At 45.3% G+C, this 27,685-nt stretch overlaps 1 protein-coding gene across 6 annotated transcripts in view; it reads right to left on the reverse strand.

Moving 5' to 3' along the window:
* NFATC2 (nuclear factor of activated T cells 2) overlaps nt 1–27,685 on the reverse strand; it is a 103,564-nt gene that overhangs the window by 47,211 nt on the left and 28,668 nt on the right. For all 6 annotated transcript variants that reach the window (XM_075517449.1, XM_075517450.1, XM_075517447.1 and 3 more), the window contains exons 4-6: nt 19,458–19,660; nt 17,128–17,300; nt 6,466–6,606 (exon numbers count right to left, since the gene is read on the reverse strand). In XM_075517449.1, the coding sequence (XP_075373564.1) occupies nt 6,466–6,606; nt 17,128–17,300; nt 19,458–19,660 (517 nt within the window). The remainder of the gene's footprint in view (nt 1–6,465; nt 6,607–17,127; nt 17,301–19,457; nt 19,661–27,685) is intronic.

Consider the following 27,685-nt stretch of genomic DNA (forward strand, 5'->3'; position numbering starts at 1 on the left):
AGTACTGAGCTCTTGCTGCAGCTGCAGGCCAGAAGGGACTGATATAAGAAACTATAAATTCTTCAAATTTTTATATTTTTTTAAATCTATTGCGCAATTTGACTATATCTAAATATATCTTTAAAAAATCTTCACTCTTCCCAGCTATAAGTTGTGAATATAAAACCTTTCTGGGGAGCTGTGATTTCCTTTTAACTTTTGCAGGGAGAGGTACAGGAAGACTGATAGCGTCATTGGGTCCAACTTACTGTGCTTTATAAACAAGACTTTTTCTAGAAAGTGGAAATTCCAAAACCAGAAAGCGCTGCTGTGCTTATTTGCTAGCTTGTGATGCAGCAGGAACACTGAAAAGTGCAAGTTTGAGAGCAAAATCCCTATGAAGCCTGCATGTTTGCTTCTAAAAGTGAAAGCAATATGTTTCGAAGAAATTAAATTACTTGCCCAGAGTTAAAATAAAGCACGTGTCCACAATGAGAGTAGTACAAAAGTGCTGGAAATCAGAGAGACACTGTCAAGTAGTACAGATATCATCAGAATAGTTATTATCATTATTGCTATTCCAGAGATAGGCAAGCCATTGCAAGGGATGTAAATTAATATACCGGGATAAAACAGGTACATGTGGCCATGGGCGCTTCTGAGCACACAAGCCACTGCAGTTAGCATAGCTGGATGTGCAATGAGAGCCCACCTCCTACAGCGATCCTCGACAAGAGAGCAACACATAATAGAGAAGCAGAGAGCCCCCAACCTCAAAGAGGATGGGCACGGGTTGGTGGCCTGATGCACACCTCAAGCAGCATGATGCTGCTCCTGCTGTGCACGAAGGCGTGAATGCTACTGCCGTACCTGAAACAACAAACTCTGTGAATCATATTTCAGATATTTTAGTAAAGCTGCCAGGTACACCAAAGGAGGTACAGGATGGAGCCAGAGGAGGTCCAAGATGGAACGAGAATGAGGAAGGGAGGAAGAAAGGCTCGTGGGTCTTGGTATCCTGGGCACTGGCACAGGCCCTGCGGTTTGCTTCTGGGGTACGGAGGCAAGTGCCTCTGTTCAGGCACAGCATTTTGGGCACCATGCAGATGAAAGCCTCAACTCGCCACCAACACGCTGAACACAATGGCCCTGATCCTGCCCTGTGGTGAGCTCTCCTGAAACCAGCAGACATCCAAGTATGGTCAAGCTCTCCTGCTCTAGCTATTAGCATCCACTGTTAGGAAACCACTGTCAGAGAAATATCACCGAGGTGACAGACATGCAGGAACTCAAGAGAAAAAGAAACTAGAACTCCATTGCTTGAATCTAGAGCTGAATCTAGAATCTAGATTTACTTTTGTCAAATGGACTTTGAGTGTCCATGCTTCAGAGGCCTTGACAGCTGCATCAGTTCAAAAGGCACAAGAGAGCACCACCTCCTCTCTTTACACCGCATGGCCGAATTGAAAGATTTATGGTGGATCTACTCCAAAGATGTACGCTTTCTGTTTGGGTTGTTCCTCCACCACCCACATTGTCCTAGCGATGATTCATGATGTCCATGTGGCCACCATAAGAGTTTGGCAGGGGAAAGCACAGTCCATTTGCACTTTTCTCCCAGAGAAACACGGAACTCGTCTATCACTCACAGCAAAGCAGCAGTAACCAGTACACAAATGGGAGTAAACACAATGCAATCAACAACATCTGACTTGTAAATTATTACATGACAATTAAAACAAATAAAAGGGGGAATTCCAAACCTTTTCTTTTTTTAACTGCTTTGTAAGATCTGGGCCCCAACCAAACACTAACACCCTTGACCTTTAGCATATTCCAAATCCTTGATAGCCGTAAGACTGCTTTTCAAGCTCTCTCTTCCAGATCAAAATTAAAAGAATACGTGCACTTCAAAAATTTCTATCTGTACAATCCGATCTAGTTGCTTCCCCTGACCTATTTTTATTTAGCTGGGCTCAGTTATGTGTGTCTCAGTTCAGATCTTAAAACTCCTTCAGCCAAACTCTGCTTTTGTGTGCTGGACTGACTCTACCGAATTCATGAGTTCCCCTGGCTTACAGCAGCTACAGATTACAATCTTTCATCAGGAAGAGATAGCCTTAAAAAGAACTCGAAGCTATACTGCTTGCATGTTGGTAAACCTTATCATTAAGAAAATGAATGCTATTTATGCATCAGCATTTCAAACGCAAGTACCTTATCCCCTTGCTCGCACACAGAGCACTGAGCTCTGGCCCCTTCAGTTCGCTTCCTGCTGCCATTTCCTGTCGCAAGCCTAAAATGAGAGACTTTTACAGACTTCTCATTGGCGAGCTCTTTGCAATAGTTTGTAGTTTGCATAATACAACAAGGCAGTTACTTTCATAATGGCATCCCAGCATAATTTGGGGAATATTCTTTATTTTCTAGGTATTTCTAGGGAAAAATATACATATCTGTAGTGCTGTGTAACAGAGAGGTAAAAACTGTTCATTATTGTTCTTAGAAGCATGTTGTATTTCAGTCACAAATATGAACAGTTCTATGTTTCTCTGCATTGCTAGCAATGCGTGAAGAATTGCCTACAAGATCCAGAGGTAATTGAAATAGGTTTTGAGTGTCCGCCTGAGGGATAAAACCTAATTTACAATGGTGAGCCCCAAGAGCAGTTTCCTCAGCTTTGTAAGACATGCCAACTGCCACCTTCTCAGCACCCGCTTCATTGCAGACACTGATCCAGACCCCAGACCCAAGGTACACCCAGATGTTGGAGCCTATGAAACAATTAACAGGAGAATGTTCTCACTGCACAAAGATACTTGCACAAAGATTTTGGGGGGAAAAAAAGAGTCTTGCTACTCTCGTCTTAAATGCTGGACAAAGTCAAGATGCTCTACGGAGTATGACATGCCGAAAGCTACTAGATGCTTATCTACTCTGCTGCTCTCATCCTTGTCATTACTAGTAGAGCTAAAACTGCTGGCAAAAGTGGGAAATCAAATACCACTTCCTAGCACAGACAAGGCTTGTGACCTGTTAAAATGAAACTCAAAGAAAACCATGTTTCCCCTTTGAGCTGATGCATCTTCCTGCCTTTACAAAGGTGCGATTCTTTCACAGGCTCCCCGGGGCAGCGTCGCGCTCTGGAAGAGGGCGCAGCAATGACAGGGCCACGCCAGCCATGCACTATCCACCCACCGGCATGTTTATTGTGGCTTACTTTGCTTCTAGCAGCTTATCAACGCTTTTTGCAAGGTGCTGTGCAGATCGGATCTGCAGCGAGCAAGCTCCCCGAGGCGAGCGCAGGATCCACCTCCTCCTTCCACCCAGTGACATTTCTAATTGATAAATCGGGCTGCAGAACTGGGCCTTTTTGTTCTGTGTTCATGCAGCCTAATGCGACGACAACTGAGCATGGGCATCGTAATGATAATTAAAATTGTCTACAGGAAGCTGAAAGTCACAGGTGCATAAGATCCTAATTTTCAGGCAGGCTGGGACACTCATTAACCTCTGACAACCCAAGCACAAACACTTAATTCTCAATCTACTGCAGTCAGCCAGAGTCAGATCAGCCCCTGCATGATTTGCATATCCAGCTCAGCTTCTTAACCTTCCTCACCTTAAGACGTACCTATTAAAGAAAGCAGTCTTCACCTTAAGAGTACTTCAGGGCATAACTGTAAGAGGTATTGCTGCATTATAAAACAGTGCATGGATACATAGAGAACAAGCTCGCCTCCAGCACGGAGCAGAGTCCCCCAGATAACCCACTGCAAACTACACAGACTTCTGATTCAGACCAAAGATTTGACTCTGGGCCTCCCATCCTCTAAATTCCCCCTCTGCCAATCATTTATTCAAAGTCCAGCAGACTGAGACTGCCTGCAGAGGCCGAGGGGCGGCGGGGGAGGCAGGATATGGAACACCAGCGTGCAAATCCCTGCTCCAGACTGGGCACTGCCGCTGGGATAAGTCATGCCTCTCTGCTACCAGGAGGTAAAAAAAGAAGAAGAAAAAAAAAAACCAACAGTTTCCCCAGCAGTGAAGAAAAGCTTTAGATTTAGTGTGGAAACTGTTGTTGTTCTTTTTACTTTCTAACATCTATTCCAGCCAGGGCCTCCTCTGCTCTTATATGGAAATAGGGGCATGGCGTTTTCGATGTTTCCTCGAAATGGCATTAAGAGCTACCTCCTTTTAGTGTATCATCTCCTTTAGTTACTGCAAAACATTCTTGGGACAGGTACCGTCGCAGGCTGCCAAGCATGTTCCCATGCACCTTCATGATTCGCTGACATCGATGGAACAGTGGCAGCACAGTGGGAAGGAATTAATACACGGGCTTAAAAGGAAATACAGGGTGCCAAGAAAATTGCTCTGACTGCACAGGCTCATCTGACCCTTCACAGTTCAGAGGCCCAGAGCCTTTCATTCTTGCTCTAAAATAGCATGTCTTGCTGGTGGTGTGGGAACAAACTGGGACCCACAGCATGCTTTTTTCCCCCCATGTTACCAGCTGATGCCCACATACATTAATTTTTGGCATGATTCTTACTTTTCGCCAAAGGCATTACCCCATAAATCATGCACATGCTGTTCACTTGGGCGCTGCAATTTCTTAAATCCCTTGCAAGTCACTGGATATATCTCTTAAGCTGCCTCTACCTTAGTTTACCAACAGAAAACTTAGGATCAACATGTTTCCTTAACAGCACAAAGGGGCTGTGAAGTTTACATGAAACAGGCTGCTGCTTTTTTGTACTGCAGAGTCCTTTGTCATGCTGAAATCAACAGGAGTAAAGGATGGCAGAGTCTGGCCCTTCATATTTGCAAAGTGCTTTTTTGATCCCTGGACATTGTTATTATCCTTGCACAGCACATTATTTAGAATACAAAAATCAAGCCTAATGAAGGGTAAGTTAAACAAGTCCAGACCATTTACAAAGAAACAAATGACCATTTGCAAAAGCCTTAGAAAATCCAATAAAATACACATACCACTTAGTGAGGTGAGATGAAATGCCTGCATGCGTATATTAGAAAAGAAACAATTCAGCTCTGAAAAAACAGGTAACTAACTACAGCAGAATGCATTTGTTTGCGTTTCCTCCTGTAAACAAGAAAACCTGGATTTCTGCTGCCCACCTTAACCATTAGATCATGCTAAGCATATTTTCTGGGGTCAGGTATTCTTTGAATTAGAAATCAAGTGATGTTTATTATAGCATGCCATTAGGAAAACACAATACAGAAAGCTTAGCAAAGGCACTAAAGATGATGCTAGGCAACTAAATAACTCCCAGTAACCGTTCTTTATTCCTATTACTTATATTCATCCAACACCAGCCAAGGCTTGGGACCATCCTGTACTGGTTCTGTGCAAGTTGAACAAATAAGTAGACAAGACGAGAAGAAAGAGAATCTACAATCTGCCACTCATTCCCCCCTTCATGGTTGCTCAAGAGCTAGCAAGGTTACCTGAAAACTTTGGCAAAACATGTTTTAAAACAAGCATCTCTACTGGAAAAAAGTAGCATTGGGCTGTAACAGGGGACTTTTCTCTTTGAATTGAATTTGATCTGTTTTGCTACAGTCTGAGCCTTCCTTTTGTGGATTCCTCTCTCGAGGACCCACTTGGGACCGATTGTATACGGCTGTGCCGGGAAAGCTGGTGACTGCCCGCTCGGACAGCAGGACAGATGCATGCGTATGCACAGGCTTAGGCGGCTGCACGATTTAAACTGATGCCTCAGCTTGTAATGGTAACGCTGGGGAGATGCAAACCCGCACGCAATGAAGCAGGGCAAATTTCAATGCTATGTTGCAGGGGTATGTGGTAAAGTTAGAGACAAATCCTTCAGAGAGCTAAGCAGCTTAAAACTGTTTTTTCTAAGAAGCAATATGGAAAACATCAATGTAAAAATATCTGAAAAATATAGAAGATGAAGTGATATATTATTGTAACTCAATATCTGTGTAAAAATAATTTTACTTTGATATAAAAATACACATTATGCACATTTTTCCTCAAAGACTTCTAAAAGGGAAGAAAATGCAACCTTTGCCTGTAGTCCACGTCAATAAAAAATGTTCATTTCAATTATGTTTTCTACAGCAGCGTTCACTAAACATGAGATTGAACAAGCATAGAGGAACACATAATGGTCATCTCATCTTTGATAACGTATCCTGTTCCTGCTGGTTCCCAGTGTCTATATTCTTGTGAACCTTCCCCATGACATGGCTTTGATTTACTCTTCAACAGTGCCTAAAAGGCCAATAATGCAAATATTTTCTCCCAAGTCTAATTTTACTCACATGGTTAAGTCAGGCGATTTGGTTTTACTTACATGAACTTGATTGAATGAGATTACTCACTTGAGTAGAGTTACTCATAAGCACAAATCTTAGGATGAGACATGAGACACAACAGCACGACAGATTTGCCTTATCCCATTAGGGACAGTTAGAAAAAATCTGCCTTACCTGATGTTTTCTCTGTGAACACCACCTTGGACTCTGCTGTGAAATTTTGTCCAGTCAGGATCATCTGTTGTCCTCCATAAACGAGGCAGCTGTCAATATCTTGTCTTTCAACCATTGGAAGTTCATGAGCAGACCTTTGGGCTGTGGACAAATTGCAGACATGAATGAAACCAACTCTGTTTTACCAAGACTTTCCAAATCTTCCCAGAACTATCCACAGATCGATCTTGTCATCGTTACCATCCGTTGACTGCCAAAGCAGCTTCTCCAGGGTGCTAAATTTAGGTTTGAGAGGGAAAAATAAACTTACTCAAGGCATTTTATTTGGAAACATTCAGGAGCTGGCTGCAGCTTTTCAGCTGTGCTGGCCTTACTCCTTGTCCTTGAGAAAGGACAGCTTGGATGAATGAGCTGGAACTTGCCCATCTCTGTTTCCAAATAAATGGCCAAATTTTCAAGTGCAGGCACACTACAGTCCTGGAGCCCAAAAATTCCACCTGCAGAGAGGATTCCACTGAATAACACTGAATTCCTTCAGAAAAAAAATAAAAATAAACCTGTTCTACAAAAGCCCACCGCTTCCTACAGAACAGGGACTATGCTGGGCCTGGAACAGCCTGTTTGCCAACAAAAGCACCGTCTCCGTGCGCAGGCTCCGAGCCTTGTGCACACAACAAGAGGGGCAATCATGAAGCCGCATTCGCGACGGCGAGCAGGAGGGGTCACACCAGGACTCTGCTGCAGCCTGGGCTTTTTGCAAGCATGTTTTGCAGAAGCCTGAACATCTGAGGAGCAGGGCCCTGTGTTGCAGACTGAGTTTGATTATAAAAGGCGAGGAAGGAAAAGGTAGGGTGGAATCCACATGGGCATGTACGTGATCAAGGATTTCTAAGGTCTTTACTGTTCTTGGCCATGAACTTGGAGTGTGACTGTGGCGTGTTATTCTCTCTTTCCTAGCCAGAAAACCAGGATAGCACCATCTCTCCACCTACTTTCCTCTCATGCCATTAAAACAGCCATTTGCACGGTCAGAAAAGCTTCGGAGAATCCTGGTCACCATCCCTGCAAGCCCATTCCAACTTTCGGTAACAAGCGGCAGGAGCCGAAGAAAGTGAAGATGCGAGAATTGTTCCCTACAATGCAGACAGCTGGAAAATATCATGAGCTTCCCTGTGACCAGACCAGGTGGGCAGCAGTTTGGGTCTGGTGAACTGCGAGTTCATGACCTGCACTCAAACTCCTCCAGATTCATCCACCCCAACTGGAAAGGCCTCTAGAGGATGGCCGCTCATCTATTTAACAGCTGCCTTGGCTGGATTTTAACTTTCTCTGACAAAGAGCCTGCTCCCAAGAGATCCTGAGCACTTGTGTCTTCCCTTCACTGAACACCGTTGGCTGCTGAGCCAAAAATAAGGAAATGTTATCCTGTATGTTCAGCGCTGGTCCTCCCCTCACACACAGGCAAGGCTGTGCTTTCTGTGACCTGGTCCCGGCACCCTTTTACTGCTGTGCAACCTTCAGAAAGCCAAAAACCCAACAGCTCTTGGCTGTGGTGAGAGCTGTACAGATTCTCTCACTGCAGGAAGAAAATGCTATGCGGTGGAAAAACACAAGGGTTAAACCTTTCAGACAGGTGTCTGTAGAAGAGGGGAGCAACTTCTCTAGCAAGGACAAGCTCAGCTGAACCCTTTCTGCCAGTCATGACATAGAGTTTTTGCTCTTGTTAAAAATACAGATAATTCAATATTTATAACTTTCTTGTGCCACTTGAGAGGCATTTTTTAAAGTCTATTTAAAACAACCTTATGACTCATTGTTCCCTTCAAATATATAACAACAGCTGGGCTAAGATACTGCCAATTAAGAATATATATTCAGATTATTTTCACAGAAGCTGCTAATTTCTTTCACATGGCTGTATGATTAATTCCTTTCCCTAAATACTCAAATTTTTGATGAGTTCATAATTGGATTTATCACAAAGACAGATTTGTAACCTCAAAGGCTTAAGAGTAAATAGCAATCATCAAAAACATGTCTACAATAGTCAAGAGAAAATGTATATAAGCTTTGCCCTGGACACCGTTTATTCCTATTCAATCCCCAAATTTCACTTCCAAAGCATCCCAAATCATCAAATTCCAGATTAACCTATGTCTCCTTCAGACTTCAGTGTGTTAATTGTGAGCTTTGTACCTGACATCCCACAGATCAGTGGTTCTCAAGGCTTTTTCAGGACGAGGAAGGGCAAATTTTAGCCTGGAAATAACCGTCTGACTCATCTTAATTACATTTGGATCTCGGCAAGTTGGAAATCGCTGCTGAAGACCAAGCCTCTGTCCAACTTCCATAGAGCGCAGTGTTTGTGTACGCTGCGACCTACCAGGGAGCCGGGGAGGACAGCCGGTTCACCGGGAATGTGCATCCCAGCTCGCAGGAAATGCCAAAAACCCTTCTGCCATCCTCAGCCGAGCTGGGGCAGCCTCAGCAGCACTGCCTGGAAGCCTGCGATGGGCAGAGGTGTTCTGCGGGCACCCCGATGCAGCTCCGTGCTGCCACGGCCCCGCGGCCAGCAGCAGCCAGGCTGGCGCAGAGCTATGTTCAGGCACGGCTACAGCACGAGCAGGCTACGGGCATCTCCAAAACGGCTTTCATCCTGACCCAGACTTAGTCACCCCTGTAGGTGTACAAAACCCATGTGTGCTTTACACATGCTGCAGAATAATACCATTTGGAAGTGTTTCAGTTGAGTTTCTCAATGCAGATAGCGTGCTAAAGGGAAAGGTGGAGGAATACAGGTACCTACTGAGCGCTGGGTTTCCTCTGCCCCGCTCTGCCTGCACTCCTCTCCTCCCACTAGGTGGTTTGCAAACCCTTTTCTAAAAAAAAGCACTTTTCATTTTCCAGGATCTTTCTTTTTTTTACCCAGGCCTATAAGAAGGTTTCACCCCATTCCCCATTTCCACCAGTAAGGAGACTCAAGGTTCAGCGTGGAGCTGCCTCAATAGGATTACTTTTTTTGCCTCTGCAAGAAATATTAATTGCCAATAAATCCCCTTCCTCTAAGGCTCATGAGGGGTGGACTGCATGCAATAATTTCACACTATTCCTTCTCTTCCCCCAGGGGTTGGCACTTCATAAAGTGACCTACAGCTACTGGAGTTTATGAGCTTTGAATAAACAAAACGCTGTTGATTTAACCAGTTGGGGTGTTTACTTTCAATAGCAACAGTTACTGACATAAGGCAGCAAAGCAAATGCTATAGAAATACTCACACTTGGCCTGAAGCAGTGTGTCAACCTATTAACAGGGGACATTATTTTTCTATTTTATTTGACTGTCTGCAAATCAAGATGTCATGGATACACGGTGCCAAGAAATACAATGCACACAGCGACACAAGAGAGAAAGGGAGCTGCTGTCTCGGAGCGCTGCACCACCTCCAGCAGCCTCAGCCTGGGAGGGAAGCAGCCCCCCTGCTGCCTCCCCTGCCCGTACCGCCGGCAGGCCTGCTGCTGCCCGCAGCCCACCCAGGCTCACGTGCACCCACTGCAGGGGCACAGGGTGCTTGTCGGGGGGTCAGCCTTTATCCCCTTCCCTATGCCAGCAGGTAGAGGAAAGGTTAAGACGGCCTAAACCTGTGGGCCGGCAGGCTGAATGCTTCATAGGGGATGCGCAAGCCTGGAGGCTGACCGTAAGGAAGCGTGCCAAGGCAGGGCAAAGGTGTTTCTTGCTTCCCCACCTGCCCGCAGCATCCATAACTGTTCCTTTTTCGGCAGAGAGGCTATTTGGCTTCTAGGAAAACAAAAGGGGTATTTTGAGACAACTGACTACCTGGATAAGTCTGTTGCAGCTCCACATCTCCCCCAGGAGTGTTGCCCATTGCTGCTAGCAGATTCCAAGTGACAACCTCAGTTGTATTCCCTAACGTGCTCCGTAGGTGATCCCAGCTCCAGCTGAGAGCCTTTCCCTCCACACCACCCAGCTCTCCCCATCAGCACTCCTCCTGCACCTATCTCCTGGGACAAGCAGTTCTAGCCCCGAGTATCAAGTTTCCTTCCACTGGCTTGGAAAGCTTCCAAGCGCTGCCTTGTCTTGCCCAAAAGCTGACTCGTTTTATGAGGAGCCTTAACTGAAGCTAAATATCTCTTAACAGCCTCCGGAGAGGAACTGTCTCGGCAATCTCTCTCCCTGCATGTGCAAAAGAGAGAAGGCTGGATCGGGTAATGTAGGCAAAGCAAAAACACTAACGTGATCTGCCTCTCGTGAGGAACAGGCTCGTGAACTCGGCGCAGAGCAGCACGGGTCTGACCATCGCTTCCCGAGCGAAGATACTCTACAGCCTCTGTGTATCAGCACACTATCCCAGTGCCGCCTTCTGCACAGTGGCTGGAGGCCTCCATGCAAATGTCTGCATAAACGGAGGCCAAAGAATAGCTGCTAGAGTGAAATCTGCTCCACATCATCTTTCTGCCACCTGCAACACTAGATCCAGAGCTTAGGTTTATCTGTTGTCCCTGTTACCAGTTCAGGAGAGATCTTGTCCTGGGCGATCACAAGGAGCAGGATTGAGGCTCACCTGCAGCTAGCATCATCTCTGATTACCTCTAACTTCCATCACAGGCCAAGTGAACCAAAAAGTGTGGCTACTTAAAAGAGGTGGGGTCACGACCTGCACTCCCAGTGCAGCAGTCTCCCCAGGACAAATGCCCAGGTCCCTCTTTGGACCCCCCCTGTCCTTACCCTGCCCAGGGCAGCCCCAGCTCACCCCAGTTTGCTGGAAGCCTTCAAGCCATGACTTGCCACTCCTGACATGCCTTTCCAAACCCCCAAAGGCTCTTGGCTCCAGCCACTGATTTCTGTTGGATTTGAGAAGAGCAGACAGAGCTGCGTGTCTGATGTTGTGGGATCGATTCTTCCACCTCATTGCAAACCTTAATGACCCAAAGCCCATATCTCATTCCTCCTGTCACGCTGTGTTTATTTACTACGAGCTGCCTGCCTGATAGGACTGATAGGAGCAGAGCTCCTGTGCCCAATGCTTATCCAACGCATTATTGTCCTGAGAGACTTTGATCCCATCCATCACACACTGAAGCACCCTGAGCTCTCCGGTGGAAGGAGAGGCAAAGGCTGGGGAGCTGCAGTATGGGAGCCAGGGGAGGACCAAGTGCAGGAGACATCTCTAGCAGGCAGGTAGATATCACTAAGGCATCCTAGAGAGCAGCAACCTTCTAATCGGAGGGATGGGATGAATTACCTCCTGGTAGGAGTATGGCAGTGGAAGGCTTAAGTGAGCATCAAGTAAATAAAGCAAATTTCCAACCCTCATGATTAGATAGGAAACCTTAAAAATGGGATCTAAACGCTATGAAAAGAAGAACCCAGTATGAATGACAACAGTTTCCAATTTGTTGCCAGCAAGACTTAATCAGCAGTTTCTGCAGAGCCATCCAAGAAAAAAGCACAAAAAATAGAGGGCTTTTCTCCACCTCCTTCTCTTCACATAATTTATTTTATGATGTCCTTGCAAAGGAGGAGTGACAAGCACTGATGGCAGCAGTGTCAGATAAGTATGATACTTGCTATGAACTGCAGCCAGCTCACCAAACCAGCGTGTGATTAATGACAGGAAAGCCATGGCCTCGGTTCACTTCTCTGTCGATCATCTCTGCGGGTATGCACAGCATTTCCCTTTAATCCCTTGTGGAGGAGACCTGCTGAGCTTAAATTATGCTCAGAAATCCATGCGCCGCATAATACGCTGGGGCACTTGCTTTTCCCAACAGCAGTATTGCAAAGACAGAAAGTAAACAGGAGTTTATCCTCATAGCAAGGCTTGCAGCCTGCAAAAAGGGCAGGCATTTTCCTTCTGTCTGACTCAGACTTTCCAGACTGAAATCTTGCACATTAAAAGTGGCAAGTGTTGTCAGAATTAATGTTTAAATTCTGTGCTTTAGGAGAGAGAAAAATTTTACTTTAGAAAAAGCAGCAGTTTTTATGTCAGCTGTTTTTATGGCAAACTATGTGACTGTCTTGAAGTCGAAATGAAAGGGGGGAAAAATTCCTTTAATTCAACTGCTACTCTCATAATAATCATAGTTATGGTTAAACTTGCAAATGGGTATCTCCCAAGTGCAGAGAGACCATTAGTTTCTGCTTTTTTATCTCAATACACTAGGGCTCCTTCTTGCCTGCCATTGTATTCCAACCAGCACAGCTCCTGGCCAAGGAAAAGCTGTCGCTGGTTTGCCAAGACAACATTCTTTTACATGACTAGCTCTTTCCTCTGTAGTTATTAATGTGTCACATATCATAGGCTCAGATTGTCTAATATTATGGGAAAATCTACTAGAAGGAGAGAAAAATAAAGGAAACTTCCAGGGAAATTGATTAAAGGGAAATAAGATATTTGACCCAATTTAGTGGAACAAAATACGGTCAATAATAGAAACTATTTAAATTCCTCAGATGGACACACAGTTCTTTAGTAATAAGTTTTGTTTGTTTTGTTTTTTACCACCTCAGAATGTCTATTATAAGAACACGATTTTAGATACCTCCTCTCATGCCAAGTGCATTTTAAGGGATTCATGAGCACAGCTTAGTCTCAGCAAACATGGACTATACGAAACAAGAATTCTGTGAGACACTTTAGGAAGGTTTAACCAGGATCCATTAGAATAAAAACTGTGACACAGCGTGGATGATACTAAGCCTTACACTCACATCTCACAGACACTTGCATAAAGCAGTTTTTGGATGCTGACAGCATGGAGCAAACCAAGCTGCCTTGCAGGTGCTTATGTGGCTACGCTGAACTCCCTTCAATGCTGCTCCTCTGCTCCATGGATGCTTCAGCCAAGGAGTAGAAACACAACTCCAGAGATCAATCATTCACCAAGAAATGAGTTTCAGCTCATAGTGAAAGCTAAATCACAGCAAATTAATAGAACTAATGTTACAGAAAATGCCTTAAAGGTTTGAAAATAACGATCAGGTCTGCAAATACCAAAGCCCTCCACGGGCAATTCGCCGAGTGGCTTGTTGTTATTAGGGCTGTATTTGAAGGGACAAGTTAACTCGGTAACCCTTCACGCCTGCGATTTCACCGCCTTCTGTGATAGCCCTGCCTGACCCAGCAAGAGCTCACCTACACGGGCTGGTTTATGCCTGCGCCTAAAGCACAGACCTGCACAAGCAGGGATGGACACTCGGGCATGCACAACTGCAGCCCGACGAACGGCACCGAGGTGTGCAGAGGTGCGCAGGCAGGCAGGGAGCCGGGCCGAGCAGCGCGCTGCTGCAGGGACCCATCGGCTCTGGATCCCGGGGATGTCTCACGTAGCGCCTGTGGGGCTTCCTGCCATTTTGTGGACTCAGTGTGGAGCAAACCCAGGAGAAGGGATTTTTCTCACCTTTCCAGCACCACACCTACAAGACAGTGGCTTTCTATCCCTAACTAAGTGATGGCCTGTTGCTACAATTATCAGAGGGCTTTCAAATGCCCTTGCCTCCTCAGTGGCTTCAGAACAAATCAACAGGCAACAGGAGAAAAAAGCTGCAAGCTGCTGAATGTGCACGCTTGTCTCGATATGAGGTCCGTTTTAAGGCATAACTGATCATTTAACAACGTATCACCTCCTTGGTCCTCCCACACAGCTGCCTGGGGAGGAACTTGCTCCGGATGATGCTTTGAACCTGTGAAATCCCCTCCTAAAACCTGTCAAGTGCTGAATGTGTCACAGATGAGGTGGAACCAAATCGCCCCGTGAAGAGCAGATACTTCACAGTTCTTGCTTCATTGCAGCTAATGATCTGCTGACACCAGTGGGAGTTTTTAGCCGGGATCAGCTTCTGCTGAGGAGAGCGCTCAGATATTCTGTTGGTAGCAACAGTGCTCTCGGGGGAACCCCACTGGTAGGGAAATGGCCAGTTATCTTAAAGCTGCTACTTACTAAGGCTTTCCCGGCGGGATATTATTCACAGCTACCAGACAGGAGACATCTTACAGGAGAGCCCCTGAGGACATGGGTTCCCAGGTGGCCATGTCAAAAAAATGGAAAGCAAACAAAGGAAAAAAAAAAAAAGCGAATCCCAGCAGCACACCAAGGTGGGTGGTGGGACACAAGGAGAAAACATCACGGAGCCCCAGCGTGCCCCTTCTCGGCAGGTCACCTGAGCTCACCTGAGACTGTGAGCTCTGCAACATGTGCAGATTGTCTGGGAGAAACTGAGATTATCACCTCGAGTGTGATTTAGCCTGCATTACTAATGCTGGCTGAACCAACTAATGTTTTTAACCATCTTCCCAGAACTGGGCTGAGATCAGGAAGTGCTACTGAGATGCAAAAACGGAGCTAAATATGCAACATACATTCTAAATGGAAGAGGCTTATTACTCCAGATCACTTTATACTCTATTTCCATGAGTTCAGAAAAGCACAGTCCTTAACATATCTCTCCAAATTGCCAGTATATCCAATATTCAAAAAATAAAGCTTTCTTTTTTTTTTTCCCTTGGGGAACAAATACAATTTTTCTTGTAGGACGTTTGCTGTCTGCTATGCAGCCAACATTTTCATATTTTAATCATAAAAAAACAGAAAAATAAGCCACTTACTTATACTGGTATCTCCACTCCTGGCTTTTTTATGCCCCTAAGACTCATCAAAGCAAACACATCTCAGTATAAATGCCTAGACATCTTAAACAAGCCATTGCAAATAGCAGTCATTGCACAGGCAAATTAGGTGTGCCCATACAATTCGGAAAAATGCGATCTTATTCTGTAAACTGTGACCAGATTTCTGCTTGAACGCTCTTTGATGATGGGCACAAATACAATGTGCAATTGTGGAAGGGTCTTAGAAATGCCTGACTAACTTACATTTGCTTTTCCTGTAGGACAATTTGAATAAGTGGGGTGTGATCTGGGGGACTCCCTGCACGACCCGGGGACCATCCACCCGCTGCTCTGGGCTCGTGCTGTTCTTCTGTACCGTGGATGTCCGAGTTACACCTGGAGTTTCCCCACACGAGTAGCTCCCCATTGCAGGCAGGAATGGGCTGTTTCCACTCGGAAAAGAAGTTCAAGGAGAAGCCAGGTGATCCTTTGCCGCAATTCCCTTCCTATCCACAGAAGCTGCAGTTTGCTGAATGTTTCCTTTAGCAAATGGGCCTTTGTTTCAGCAGGGACATGTCTGGGGTGGAGGCCACTATTGTTTCAGCCATCTGGTCCCGTAAAGGATCGTAACCGTTTCCTACGGAGAAAGGTGGTGGCTACTCCCACTATTCTCCCTTCCCCATCACGGTGCACGGAGACTTCACTCAGCTGCTAAAATGCTCTGATAGGTGCTATCTTCTCATAAACATTGCCAAGAGATCATACATACCCATCATCCTCTCCTTAGCCTCGCCTTGTTTATTCATTTCTACTGTTTTTTTAAAAAGCTGCCATCAATAATTCACTAGTCACCATTTCTCTTGATTTCCCATCCAAAATTGTCTCCTCTCTTATTCTAAGCAGTTGTTATTTAAGTAAAGCCTGCATCTCAATAAATAACTCACACATGAGAAACTCTTCAATGACTTTCTTCACATGACTTATGGCAAGACAGGTTCTGCTAAAGGGGTGAGTCATTCAGCAAAGGGAGAGGAAAACTGTTCATTATGTATTTGTGAAATCCCCAAACCGCTGAAAAGGCACCATTTACCAACAAAAAGCATCACAGGATGCACATGAACCAGCAAAGTGGGTGGAGCCCGTCCAGAAATGACTGCGACACGGGGGGCACCTCATCGGAGGCCTCTCTTTCTCAGGATCCAGTACGTTAAAATGAGTGGGAGGTGCAGGTTTCTCAGCTTACATGCTTATAGGATTTGCCCCCTAGAAATCAAAACTGCAAGTTTTCTTCTGTCCCTCAGGGGAATACCAGAACAACCCGGGCTTTCCCTGCTTCAGCTGCAGCCTCCTGAGCTGCACACCCCTCAGCACTGACATCTAGAAAAAACAATAACCAGGATGCGCCTGAGCTTCAAAATCAATCCTGTTTCTCCGTTTCAGTTGTGTTCCTGCCACAGCTCAGATCAGAGGACTGTGGTCCCTCCTGCAGCAGACAGGACTGGCCACAGTGCTAGGATCTGGCCCAGGTTTGAATTCAAAACCTCCGACTACCTGCCAGCTTGTGGATAACAAGTTCCGGTTGTGCCTCCACTCAAAATAAAACCACTCCAAGGAAGGCAAGCAGCTTGCACGCTCATGCACAAACAGGGAGAATGTATATACGCCCCTATACGCACATCCACACTGGCTCCCTGCTCCCAGAAAAGACCTGCTACCCAGAAAGATCCAGCAGCAACACGCTAACAAATAGATTTGCAAAAGCCCCGAAGTCCCTCGCTGTCCTCACAAGCTCTAAGCACCGTGAAGAGCCAGCTGCTGCCAAAGCTTGTTTCAGGAAAGGGAGTGCATATAGCCAAGAGCCGCAGGTCACTCAAACAGTGGCAGAGACCTATCCAGCGCAGGAAGAGCAGAGCAGCTTACGTTTGCCTATCTGAGTATGTCGGGTTTTTTCCCCTCAGTGCTAGCCTGGAGCAGAGGGACAAGATGATTATTGTTGCAAGAGACGGAGAAGGAGTAAATCTCAGGGGATACTTACAGCATTCGATGGGGTTCGATGCTGCTTGCAGAGAAATGATCCTGCCATTGGACTCGGGGATGTGCACGCGGAAGACGAGCCGGACACGGGTGTTCTTCCTGCCAATGTCCGTCTCTCCCTTGCGCAGCTCGATGTCTGCGTTCCTCAGCTTCAAAATCCCCGCACAGTCAATGCTGCCAAACAGACACGCCATTTAGCTTAACATTTCTGCTCTCAAACAGCTTGCAAATAGGTGACAGGCAAGAGGATTAAGCTGCTTTGCTTCGATCTCTGGGTTAAGAGCAGCTCCAAATACTTGTTCTGCTTACGATCCAGATATTGCCATTTCAGCAGTTAGAGAGGAAGAAATCCCAGACACGCAGTGAGCGAGGGATGCTGCTGGACCCCTCCCCGAAGAGCCTGGGCCCGGTGGCTCAGCATGCTCCAGGCATGTCCCAGCCGAGGGCTAGGGGTGGCCTTTACTCTGGGGACAGCCAAAGCTACTCTCCAGACGTTAGAACCCTGCGTTTTATTTCCCTCCTGTGCTAAGCACAAGAGTGCACGTGGGAACGCCTGCCCCAGCCCCCGGGGCAGGGAGAGTGAACCAGAACAAGAAGTGCACAGCGGGGCAGGCAATAAGCTGAGCCTGTGCCGGAGCTCGCCATGAGCTAGAGAGCATTAAAGCCTCACCGCCAGCTCTCCAAACAGCTCAGTGCCCAGAGACTGCACAGCAGCTATCGCCTGTAGGTGGGCAAATTAGTTCAGCTCCACGGGGAATCACAGCAGTTGAACCAGGTAATTGCATGCACCATCCAGGCACGTTTTCCCCACAGTTTGTACAGGCAAGCATTGAATTCAACTCCAAAGCAGGAACCAAACTGCACTCCCCTCCTTTTGGACAAGGTAGGTGCTTCTGCTAGAACTGGGCTCTCCAGCCCCGGCCCCAGGTCACCGTGTCATCCTCCAAAGCCCTGGGATGTTGTTCCCAGCCAAGGCAATAGCCTGGCAATGCAGAAAATGGTTCTCTGCTCCCATTCACCATGTCCCTGCACAAAGGGAGGGTGTAGGGAGCAGGATGGGGCTGAGCGGCAACGAAAGGATTAGGACTGCTTAAACCAGCATTGCAACTTAATATTGGTATAAGTGCAGGTTAACTTCTTAAGAGTCCAGTGTAACCTAGCAAACATGCCTGTCTACATTAAGTGAATGTGCCAACTAATATTTACAGACTCTGAGATCTTCAGCTCAGCAATAGTCCTCAGAGGGTGCACTGTTATTAGACAGGCACTGCCAAGTCATTTTGATATCAGTTTTAAAGACATACCATTTTTCTTCTTTTGATACGAATTAAAATCACATTTTGGGAGGCATAAACCCCAAGTTGTTTCCTGCACCCACACCGTTCCTTGCCATTGCATGTGTGCAGGGGTTTATTACTCCAGGGTTACTCGTTAGGAACAGACAGTCATGCTCCATTCAGCACTTGGCTGCTTAAGTTGGAGATGTGGACTTTTATTTATCTCCTTGGGTGCAGAGGGAAGGAGAGGCTCGAAGTAAAGGGAGGAATGAGGTATATTTTCTGAAAAAAAGATATATAAAGAAAGAATGTGGATTTTGCGATGAAGTAGGGGGGCTTAAAAACATAGCTGCTCTGCCAGTTTTGTCAGTATCCTCCGAAGGATGGAGGTGCAGCTCTTCCCTCTGCAGAGCAATCACTCTCATGCTGCCTGGCACACATTCAAGCCTGACATTTCAGACCAGTGCCCACTTCATCCCTCTGTCTCCATAAAACTGGAAGAGTAATACAGAAAAGATGTGCCTGTACTTGCTTTTCTGTTAACCTATTACAACAAGAGAGTGCAATTTCATTGCCAGAGCACTTGGCTGAATTCAGGAGAGATGTTTTCTATTCCATTAAATGTTGTAAAACGAACCGTACACCTTTCCTCCGCTGTCTACTGCTCCTTGCTTCTTATTGCATCACTGTGGCATAAGGACTTGAGATTCGAGTCTCATTTTCCTTAGTGCCCTACAAAACCATTCTGACTTGGAAGATGACAGATGATTACAATATAGTCACCGCAGCAGTTGGGGTACAGAGCAAAAATGCCTGCACGGTCAGCTGATGGATGGTAACTCTTTAAGCAGCTTTAACCCAGGTGCTTGTAACTCCTGCTCATGCTTTTGTAAAAAGGGTCTTACACTCATATATCATCCCAATGCTTTGGAAAGGGGAGTCCCTCCAGAGCAGACTTCGTTATTCATTTAAGTGACTCCTTTCCACAGGAGAAAGAACTTCACATGCCAATTTAATCCTCCTCAACTTTGCTAATAAAAAGAAATATGCTTACGTTGCTTTCATGTTGTTTTTGGGTTCCAATGGGATCTCTAAAACTTTGGTGTTGCCAATGATTTTTTCATAGCTGGTGGTGGTGACAGTTTTTCCCGTAATGCGATGGACTTGATAGAAAGCGTGAGGTTTAAGTATCCGTTCGTCTGCTGTCCCAATGAAGATCTGAAGACCCAAGGGTTTGTTCTCCATGTAACCGTGAAGCTGGCAAGACATTAAAAATCTATTATCACACACAGGGCTTGCAATGCCTTCATGTCAGGAAACCAAATAGATCTACGGACGTATATACAGATATGGACACATACAGAGACATAAAGATATGTGTAGTACAGACTTTCCTACTCTCAGAGACAGACATCCTCTTAAGAGTATTTGCTGAAGTCCTTGATACATAGGGAAGGGAGCTAATGGAAACCATGTCATTAATGGTTATAATACTAAATATATCAAGACGAAAAAAAGAATGTATCAAGAAGAAAAAATTCCAGACAAGCTCTCCATTACCAGAAATGTGTTGGTTGTCTCCAAAACAGACTGATAAATCCCCTCAAAAGGTATATTTTTGAGTACACTTGTTTAATTTGCAGTGACGGATTCCTAAACGAGGTTCAAAAGATTTTTCTCTGTGGGGTGGATAAAGCTGCAAAGCAGAGCTGACTGCCCGCACCTGCAGCCCTGGGCAGCGCTTCCTGCTTCCTGTCAGCAGGAAACACAGTCAGGACAGAAGAAAGTCTCTCACTTGCGTTTATATACGTTATCTGTGTGGTACTCCCATATGCACCTTCTCCAGACCTTATCAAAGCTAATGGAAGATGCCCATTGACATAGGGGGCTTTAAATCAGTCCCTATGTGACATCCAACTTGCAAACCCTAGCTTCTGTCCAGCCTAACATTCAGTAAAATGACTTTGCCTCAGCTCAGCTTGTGATTCCTACTTCAACTGCAGTTAAAAAATAAGGGTTTTCCCCCCTAAACAGGAAGTATCGAGCAAATGTGTCGCGATTTTGAGAACTGAAATGTTAAACGATGTATAAACATTTCAGAAATTAATGATCCCTGCCACATCCCTTTCTCTGGCCTTGGCACGTGCAGTCTTGTTCCAGCTCACACCCATTTCAAACCCAGCTGGAAGGATTGTCCTTCCAACCTCTCACTTTGCTCAAGTCACCCTGAGCTTCACGCCTCTCCAGCTTCCCCTCTCTCCCTCATACCAGATGTAAGCTGCCCGCCTTCATCTTCAAAGCTCTGCTCTTCTCTTTGCCCTCTCACCTCTCATTTTCTACCCAGTTATCAACACCTATTCCCAAACTTCCCAAATCCAGCCCCAGACACCAGCATCAACTTCTTAAATACTCACAGCATTGCATTTTCTGCCCATCAGTCTCCTCCTCCAGGGAGGACGCTCCCTTTTAATATCTACATCTCCACCCTACAAATCTCCCTCTCTGCAGAATTCTTAAATAGTCTTAAAAGAAAATATGTTGTTCTTCTCCTGAAATCACTTATATGGACCAGCGTTGATTCACTGCTCTTTCAAACTCATCCTTCCCCCAGTTGCTGGTTCACCTTCAGCCATTCCTCTTGCATTGCATTAAAATACTATCTGTACAGGCAGAGATGGCATTTTTGGTCTGTGACTGTACAGTACCTGGCACAAGGAGGTCTTAGTTGACCTTGGAGACTGCGGCCTCTGGGGTTCAAGGTCATAAACAGACTCTTCTGTACGAAATAACATTTTTATAAACAGCATTTGCTGCAAGAGAAGCAAGGAAGCCAGAATGCCTCCATAGGCCAGGAGACAAGGAAATTTCTCCTTCTTTATTAACATTCAAAATTACAAATCAAACCATTCTAAATTTCTCACATAACCAAAAATGAAAACCAGACATTTATCTACCGCATAGCCAGTGATTTAGCTGAAAGGGAACTTTATGGTCTGAGACATGCTAAATTTGTTTTCAATTATTCTGTCCACATACAAAACCTTGATGAAGCCATACAAAGCAAATAGTACGGGAAGATCAGAGAAAAGGAAGATTAAGCTAATGGTATTCATGGCCAAACCGTTTTTTTTCTTTTTTCTTTTCACCAGTCAGCAGGAGGTATCTTTGCACAGAAAGATTAATTCCCCCCCTGGAAGGGGACCACATGCAGCATCAATGCAATCCTGGCAACCTTCCTTCAGCATGGCAAATGTAAAGCGACACTCACTCTTCTGAGCTATCGTTACTCATCTAGCACATATTTGCAAGGCATACAAAGACAGGGTCTATGCCCCAGAGACCTTACAACCCAAGGGCCCGAATTTGCAGCCTCCGCTTACATGAATAGCTCCATTGAAGTCAACAGGCCTTAAGTAGGGGTTGTGCAAGAATGAATTACAGAATCCAGCCCAGCCGCAGCTCAGACACCTACGATAGCTCACTCGCACAAGCGCTTCGGGAGATTGGGAGGAAGGAAAATAGGCTACGAGGCTTTGTGCAAACATGCCAGTTGGCTCTGGGAGTGAGGTGGAGAAGGAGTGGAGCTGGACTCCAAGCACAAGGGTTGGTACTGGAGAAGCAGCGTTGCCAAGAATGTGATAAATATGATGGCAGCCATGGGGGGATTTAGAAATATATAGAGTGTATAGAAGATTAAACGCGACAGAGGCCAAAATGATAGATCTACTGGGACAGGGATGAATGTAGGAATCACCCCCTGTTTATCCTTAGAGGCCCATTAAGCCCAGGACCTCTGGGAGCCGTACTGAAACTCATCCTAAGTACAGTACTTTCAAAATCCAAGATTTCCTGGCCTTCAGTGAAAAGCCATTGTATGACCAAAAGCCATCTTGTCTTTACAAGGGGAGAGGGAGAAGAGAAGAGTAGTTTTTAAGTACTGAGCATGTTTATTGTCATGCCTGACAGAGTAATTCTTTGTGGACCCAGCTAAGATGATGAGAGGATCCTTTGGACTGGAACAGTTATTACAGTGACAGCAAAGCAGCTTTTGCTCTACCCTCTGTCCTGGCAGAACAAAATCCCAGAGTTATAGGTGGGAGACTAGAACAGAGGAAAACAGATAATAAATTACAAAAGGAAATTTGCCCCCAGTGAGCACAGTCAGTAGCAGCTGTAACAGAACTGGCTACGTACACAGTTTTTAATACCGGCCACCTTTAAAAGTAATTTTAAGTGGTGTTTGCTCATGTACAGAATGAGTTCCCAAGGCAAAACTATTCATGGTCTTCTAATAATATGTATGTCTGTGGGTGCGTGTCTGTATAAGTGTATACATACTTAAAGAAGAGAGGAATTGATTGCCTGTTCATATGGCAAAGTTTGTATCATCTGCTGGACGAGAGGGTATAAAACACGTAGTAAAAGGCCTTCTGGTCCTCCACAGGACCATATTTTAAACCAACTGTTTGATCCGTGGAAGAAAGTAACATAATTATTTGGTAATTTATGGCATTATGGCAATGCTTTGGGATGACATCACTGTAAAATCAAAATAGCGTTATAAAATGCAAATACAAAGAGAAAAATATATGTAAAAGGGTCAAGTATCCCCGTTTAAAAGGGTGTGTCCTTATCTTGAGTTAATTGATTACGTTTTAAAGGATAATATAGGTGATCATTTACCATAAGCATTTCCATCTACCTTTCACTTGCTAAGAACACATCAGGATGACTTAGGAACAAAAAAATGAAGATGGACAGCCCACAGAAATGCTCCAGGAACTTTAAAATCAGAATTTTACACCCAGCTGTGCCACCAATTTACTACATAGCTTCGGTCATGTCATATAACCTCTCTGTTTATCTGTAACAGGGGAACAGCGATGCTAACCCTACTTTGCAAGGACAGAAATGAGTTAATATTTTGTGCTGCATTTTTATGCAGAAAAAGTCATTGTGAGCTAGAATGAAAGAACACATTAAAGCTATGTTTCAAATATATGTCTCTCCTCAAAAATGAACTACAAGAGACCATTACTCTCAATAAACACTCACCTCCACTATGCTAGGCAGCTGCTTTAGTATTTAACCGTAACACTGCTCTTTTCTTTGGCGGAGCAAAGAAGGAGTAAAAGCGACCCTTAAAGAACCTACAGAGAAGTGAAGACTTAAAACATTTTTTTAAATAATAACTTTGAAATTCATTTTTTCCTCCAAGCCGCTCGAAAGTCTCCGTTTTTTCAGTCCTACTCTTCCGCTCATCACGCGGGAAGGGAGACGGCAGCTCGCCCTGCGGCTGCCCGAGGGGAGGGCGCAATGCCCTGCAACGGGAGCTTCGGCAGAGACCAGGACAGAGGAGCAGCCCCGCGCCAAGGTGTTCCCTTACTCTTCTTTCCGTGAAGAAAACAAAATCATCTGGATTTCGGTTTCAAGACAGTGAGACTCGAGAAAGATTTATGAATACGGAACTCTGGAAGGAAATATTTTTGTGTATTATAAGGTGACCTATTCACAATAAAACTCCCCCAAACTGTATACAGATCGAGCTGGAAAAAACCCAACTCCTTTGAGTCACATTTGCCACAAGGGGAAAGAGAAGCCAGACATGATGTGTACCTTTCCATATTCTATTTTGGGATTTTAAGCTCCTATTTCTTTCAGTTGAAAGATTTTTCTTAAACTTTGCTTTTGCATAACTCTTATAATATTAACATAGCCAGACATGGGCTGGTCTGTGACGTGAGGAAATGCAAAGCACTTTGGCAGATAAACAAATAACATCATTCAGAAAACAAGGAGACTTTTCTTGTTTGGTTTGCTGCTATGATTGGGTTTCTAAACAAAATGGAAATGTGTGGCATGATTAAAATCATCGGCTCATCTCTGCATAAATAAAATTCATTCATTCTGCACTCCATCCGTGGATCAATACCAGTCAAACTTGGGAGAGGGGGGTATTTAAGTGCCATTTTCAGGAAGGCACATGTGTAATTCTGCATGCAAAAAGTGCCTTTAGCTGCTGAGTATCGGCAGCCCAGTTACCTGCCTGAACACAATTCCTGTGACAGCACCAGCAACCGCAGCCATCGAGACCACACATTAAGCATATGAAACAACACGTTTTTTTCCTGCACTATTTCAAAACTCGGGTCTTCTTACAAACTGAGTCCCCAGATCCAAATGTACAAGCACTTAAAGCGGGAGTTTGAAATTCAAATCTAAATCTGTCCCTACCCCAGTGTTCAGACAAACCAAACGCTGCATCTGCGCAGTTGACATCGCCTCTGGCTGTGGAGATTTAAAAACACAGGTTCACCTTTGCTGTGCTGCATGAATAGCAAATCTCTTTGCACAAGTGAAGCCTGCAACACTGCTTAGTTATGCTGTCTGGTAACCAAGTGATCAACTGAGAACAGAGTCAGAAAGAAATCCAATTCCTTAAAGATTCTGTAGGTGGTCACCTATAGATACAACATATGGATATACAGAGGGAATTTAGTAAAACCTTGGGAATTTAGATCTTTGAATCTTGGACATGTTTACTTGAGTTTAAATATTATTATATTTTATATAGACTTATATTATTAGCAAGAAGAAGGAGGATTCCCGGGAGATAAGTATGATAACTTTTTTATTCTTAAATGGGGAAGCCAGGGCAGAGAGGTGCAGTGATTTGCTGGGTCCCGCAGGGGACGAGCAGCCAAAGTGCAGTGAGAAACCCGAGGTCCCCGTCCCCCTGCGCTCTGCCTTGCTGCAGGGGTTGCCAACCTCGTTCTGCAAATGGCACAAACATGTGGTAACACCGCTCACCGACCGCAGTACCTCGGCTTCCACTAGTATTGCAAGCTTCTGCCTTTGCCCTTTTAATTGATGGGTTTCAGAGCCAAATTTTCTTGGGGATTTCTAGTTTGTGTGTTGCACATCTGAAAGTCTGCATGCAAACAGTGATGGGCTTTGCGAGACAAAAGCAGGAGCACCTGCAAATCTTACGGGCACCTTTGAAGAGCCCCAGCGAGAACCTTGCCCTGTGCAATACAGATGCCGATTGCCTTAGAGAGTAGAAGGGAATAATTTGTTTTCCATTCATCCCAACAGAGCTTTGCTTGTCAGGAATTTAGGTCTTTCTCCCCTGGGAAGTATAAAGCTGCATCTTTAAAGCTGATTGCACACATCTTCCTGTCTAGACAACGCAAGCTACTGCCAGAAGGAAAGTATAAAATTGGGGAATGAATTCACTAGTCTTGGTGATTTTATTTGCTTGAAAGTAATCATCTCGCTTGCTTGTTTCAGCTCACTGTAACATGAGGCTTAGTCCATTAACCGCTACATATTACTTGCTATCTCCCTGTGGAAGTCACTCCAGCTTCCCCCCGAACGGGGTGTGCATGTGTGTGGTCAGCTTTGAGAACAGTGCCGGAGTGATTCAGATAGACCATCCCCAGCCGGTAGTGAAAAGTGGGAAAACAGAGCTCGACTGGCAACATTTAATTAGAAGCAAATACAAAGCCGCGTGAGAAATCGCTTCCTCCTACTGCTTCCCTTTTCCTGCTGTACACAAGAAGATAAGAAAGCACTGAAAGGCTTGCCAGGAGCGGCACGTGGTTGCGGCACCGGCTGCCCTAGGATGGAGCCCCAGCTCGCCCAACTCCCACCTTCCTCTAGAAACAGCGAGGGGCTGCAGAGTTAAAGCTGTCTCTCAAAGCTTTTCACACCACAAACGATTCCCCTGCCCAAACTCTTCATCAGCCCCGAGGCTGGTTTCCGTGCCAGCAAGCATTTTCGGGCACTCTGCAGCGGACAAGAGGACGATGTGCTTGTCGGAAGAGCCCCCGCTTGGCACAGCGTTACCGTCGCACCTATTCAGCTCCCTTCCTGGTGGAAGGAACTTTGCATCTTGGATTTGATCATTAATTCTCATCATTATTACCCTTTGGCTACAACAATTTCAAGGATTTTTTGGAGGGTTTTTACTCAACCATACTCCTACCAAGATGGAAAATTTCACTGTATTGTCTCAGGGAGAGTGGCATATCAATAGCTGTCAGTAATTAAGACAAAGACCTCATCCAGACACCGTATCATGTAGTGGCTTGCCTGCCTGCTTCAGTTAGAGCTGACATTGAGCAACAAAGTTGAATCTTGTCACATGTTTTTGTTCAATTTAATGTACTTGGGACATAGCAAAAGAACGCAAACCAGAAGGAAATCTCTGCCTTGGTTCTTTTTGCTCCTTACCAAAGCAGTCTAAAAAGGCCTCCGAAGATAATCCTGTGAACATCTGATTCTGCTAAATGATGAGTTTTTATTATACTCAATTTTAAGTGTTTCTTATTTTGGTGACAATTTTGTCAAAATTCCAAGGACTGAATCTCATTTGCTCTGCTGCTCCTTACAGTAAATGACAACCAGACTCCCAGTGTCTAACTGGGATTTTTGCTTTCACGTGGGGTTAAAATACAGGTCTGGGACAGAGGTGGCAGCTCTTGAGAGAAAGCAGCTGGGGGGGTTTGTTCCTGACTGTCCTGACACTGACCTTACATTGCAATGTAAGCAAGTTGTTTCCTCTCTGTGCCTCAGTTTCCCTACCCCTATGAAGAGCTGATCCTGTTTTTGAGACGCTTTGACTATCTCGGCTGAAAGTTTAAAAGAAGAGGTGCTATGCATCTGCCTACTGTGCATGTACAGATATGGGGATTTGGAGATCAGATTTTCATAGCTGGGTGAAGATATGAATTTTTTGCTACTAAGAAAGCCAGCTGTGTAATTAAAGAGCTTCCGTGCACATTCATGACAAAAGATTTAAACTTCCGCCAGCACCACAAAACTCTCTGCCACAAGTAAATCAGAGGGTGCAAATCTGCTGATTTCGATAGAATCGCACTGAGGGAGTTTCTCGGCACAGGGCTCTGCCACCAGTTAGCAAAGTCATTCCCTCGCCAGCTGTTGGAGGCACTGGGGGAACCGGCCTCAGCCCAGCTGGAGCAGAACGGAGGGTGGCAAGCAGAGCTGCTTTCTTATCACCTAACCTTGCAGCTTCCTCTGCCACAGGCAGTTCACCCTTCCCGGCAGACAGGCGAGGCAGCGATGCCTCAGGTGCAGCCCCGGGAGCATCATGCTGTGCAACCGAGATGTGGCACAAAGCTTGAGAGCAACCATGCTGAGAAGGGGGAAGATGGGACAGGGGTAGCAGCAAGATCATCTTGGAGTTACTCGGTTCGGCCTGAGATGATTGATTTGACGGCACTGAACCAAATCCCCAGAGCTCAGCCCTCTGCCAGGGCT

Source organism: Mycteria americana, chromosome 14 (assembly GCF_035582795.1).
Source record: "Mycteria americana isolate JAX WOST 10 ecotype Jacksonville Zoo and Gardens chromosome 14, USCA_MyAme_1.0, whole genome shotgun sequence".
NCBI lineage: Eukaryota > Metazoa > Chordata > Aves > Ciconiiformes > Ciconiidae > Mycteria > Mycteria americana.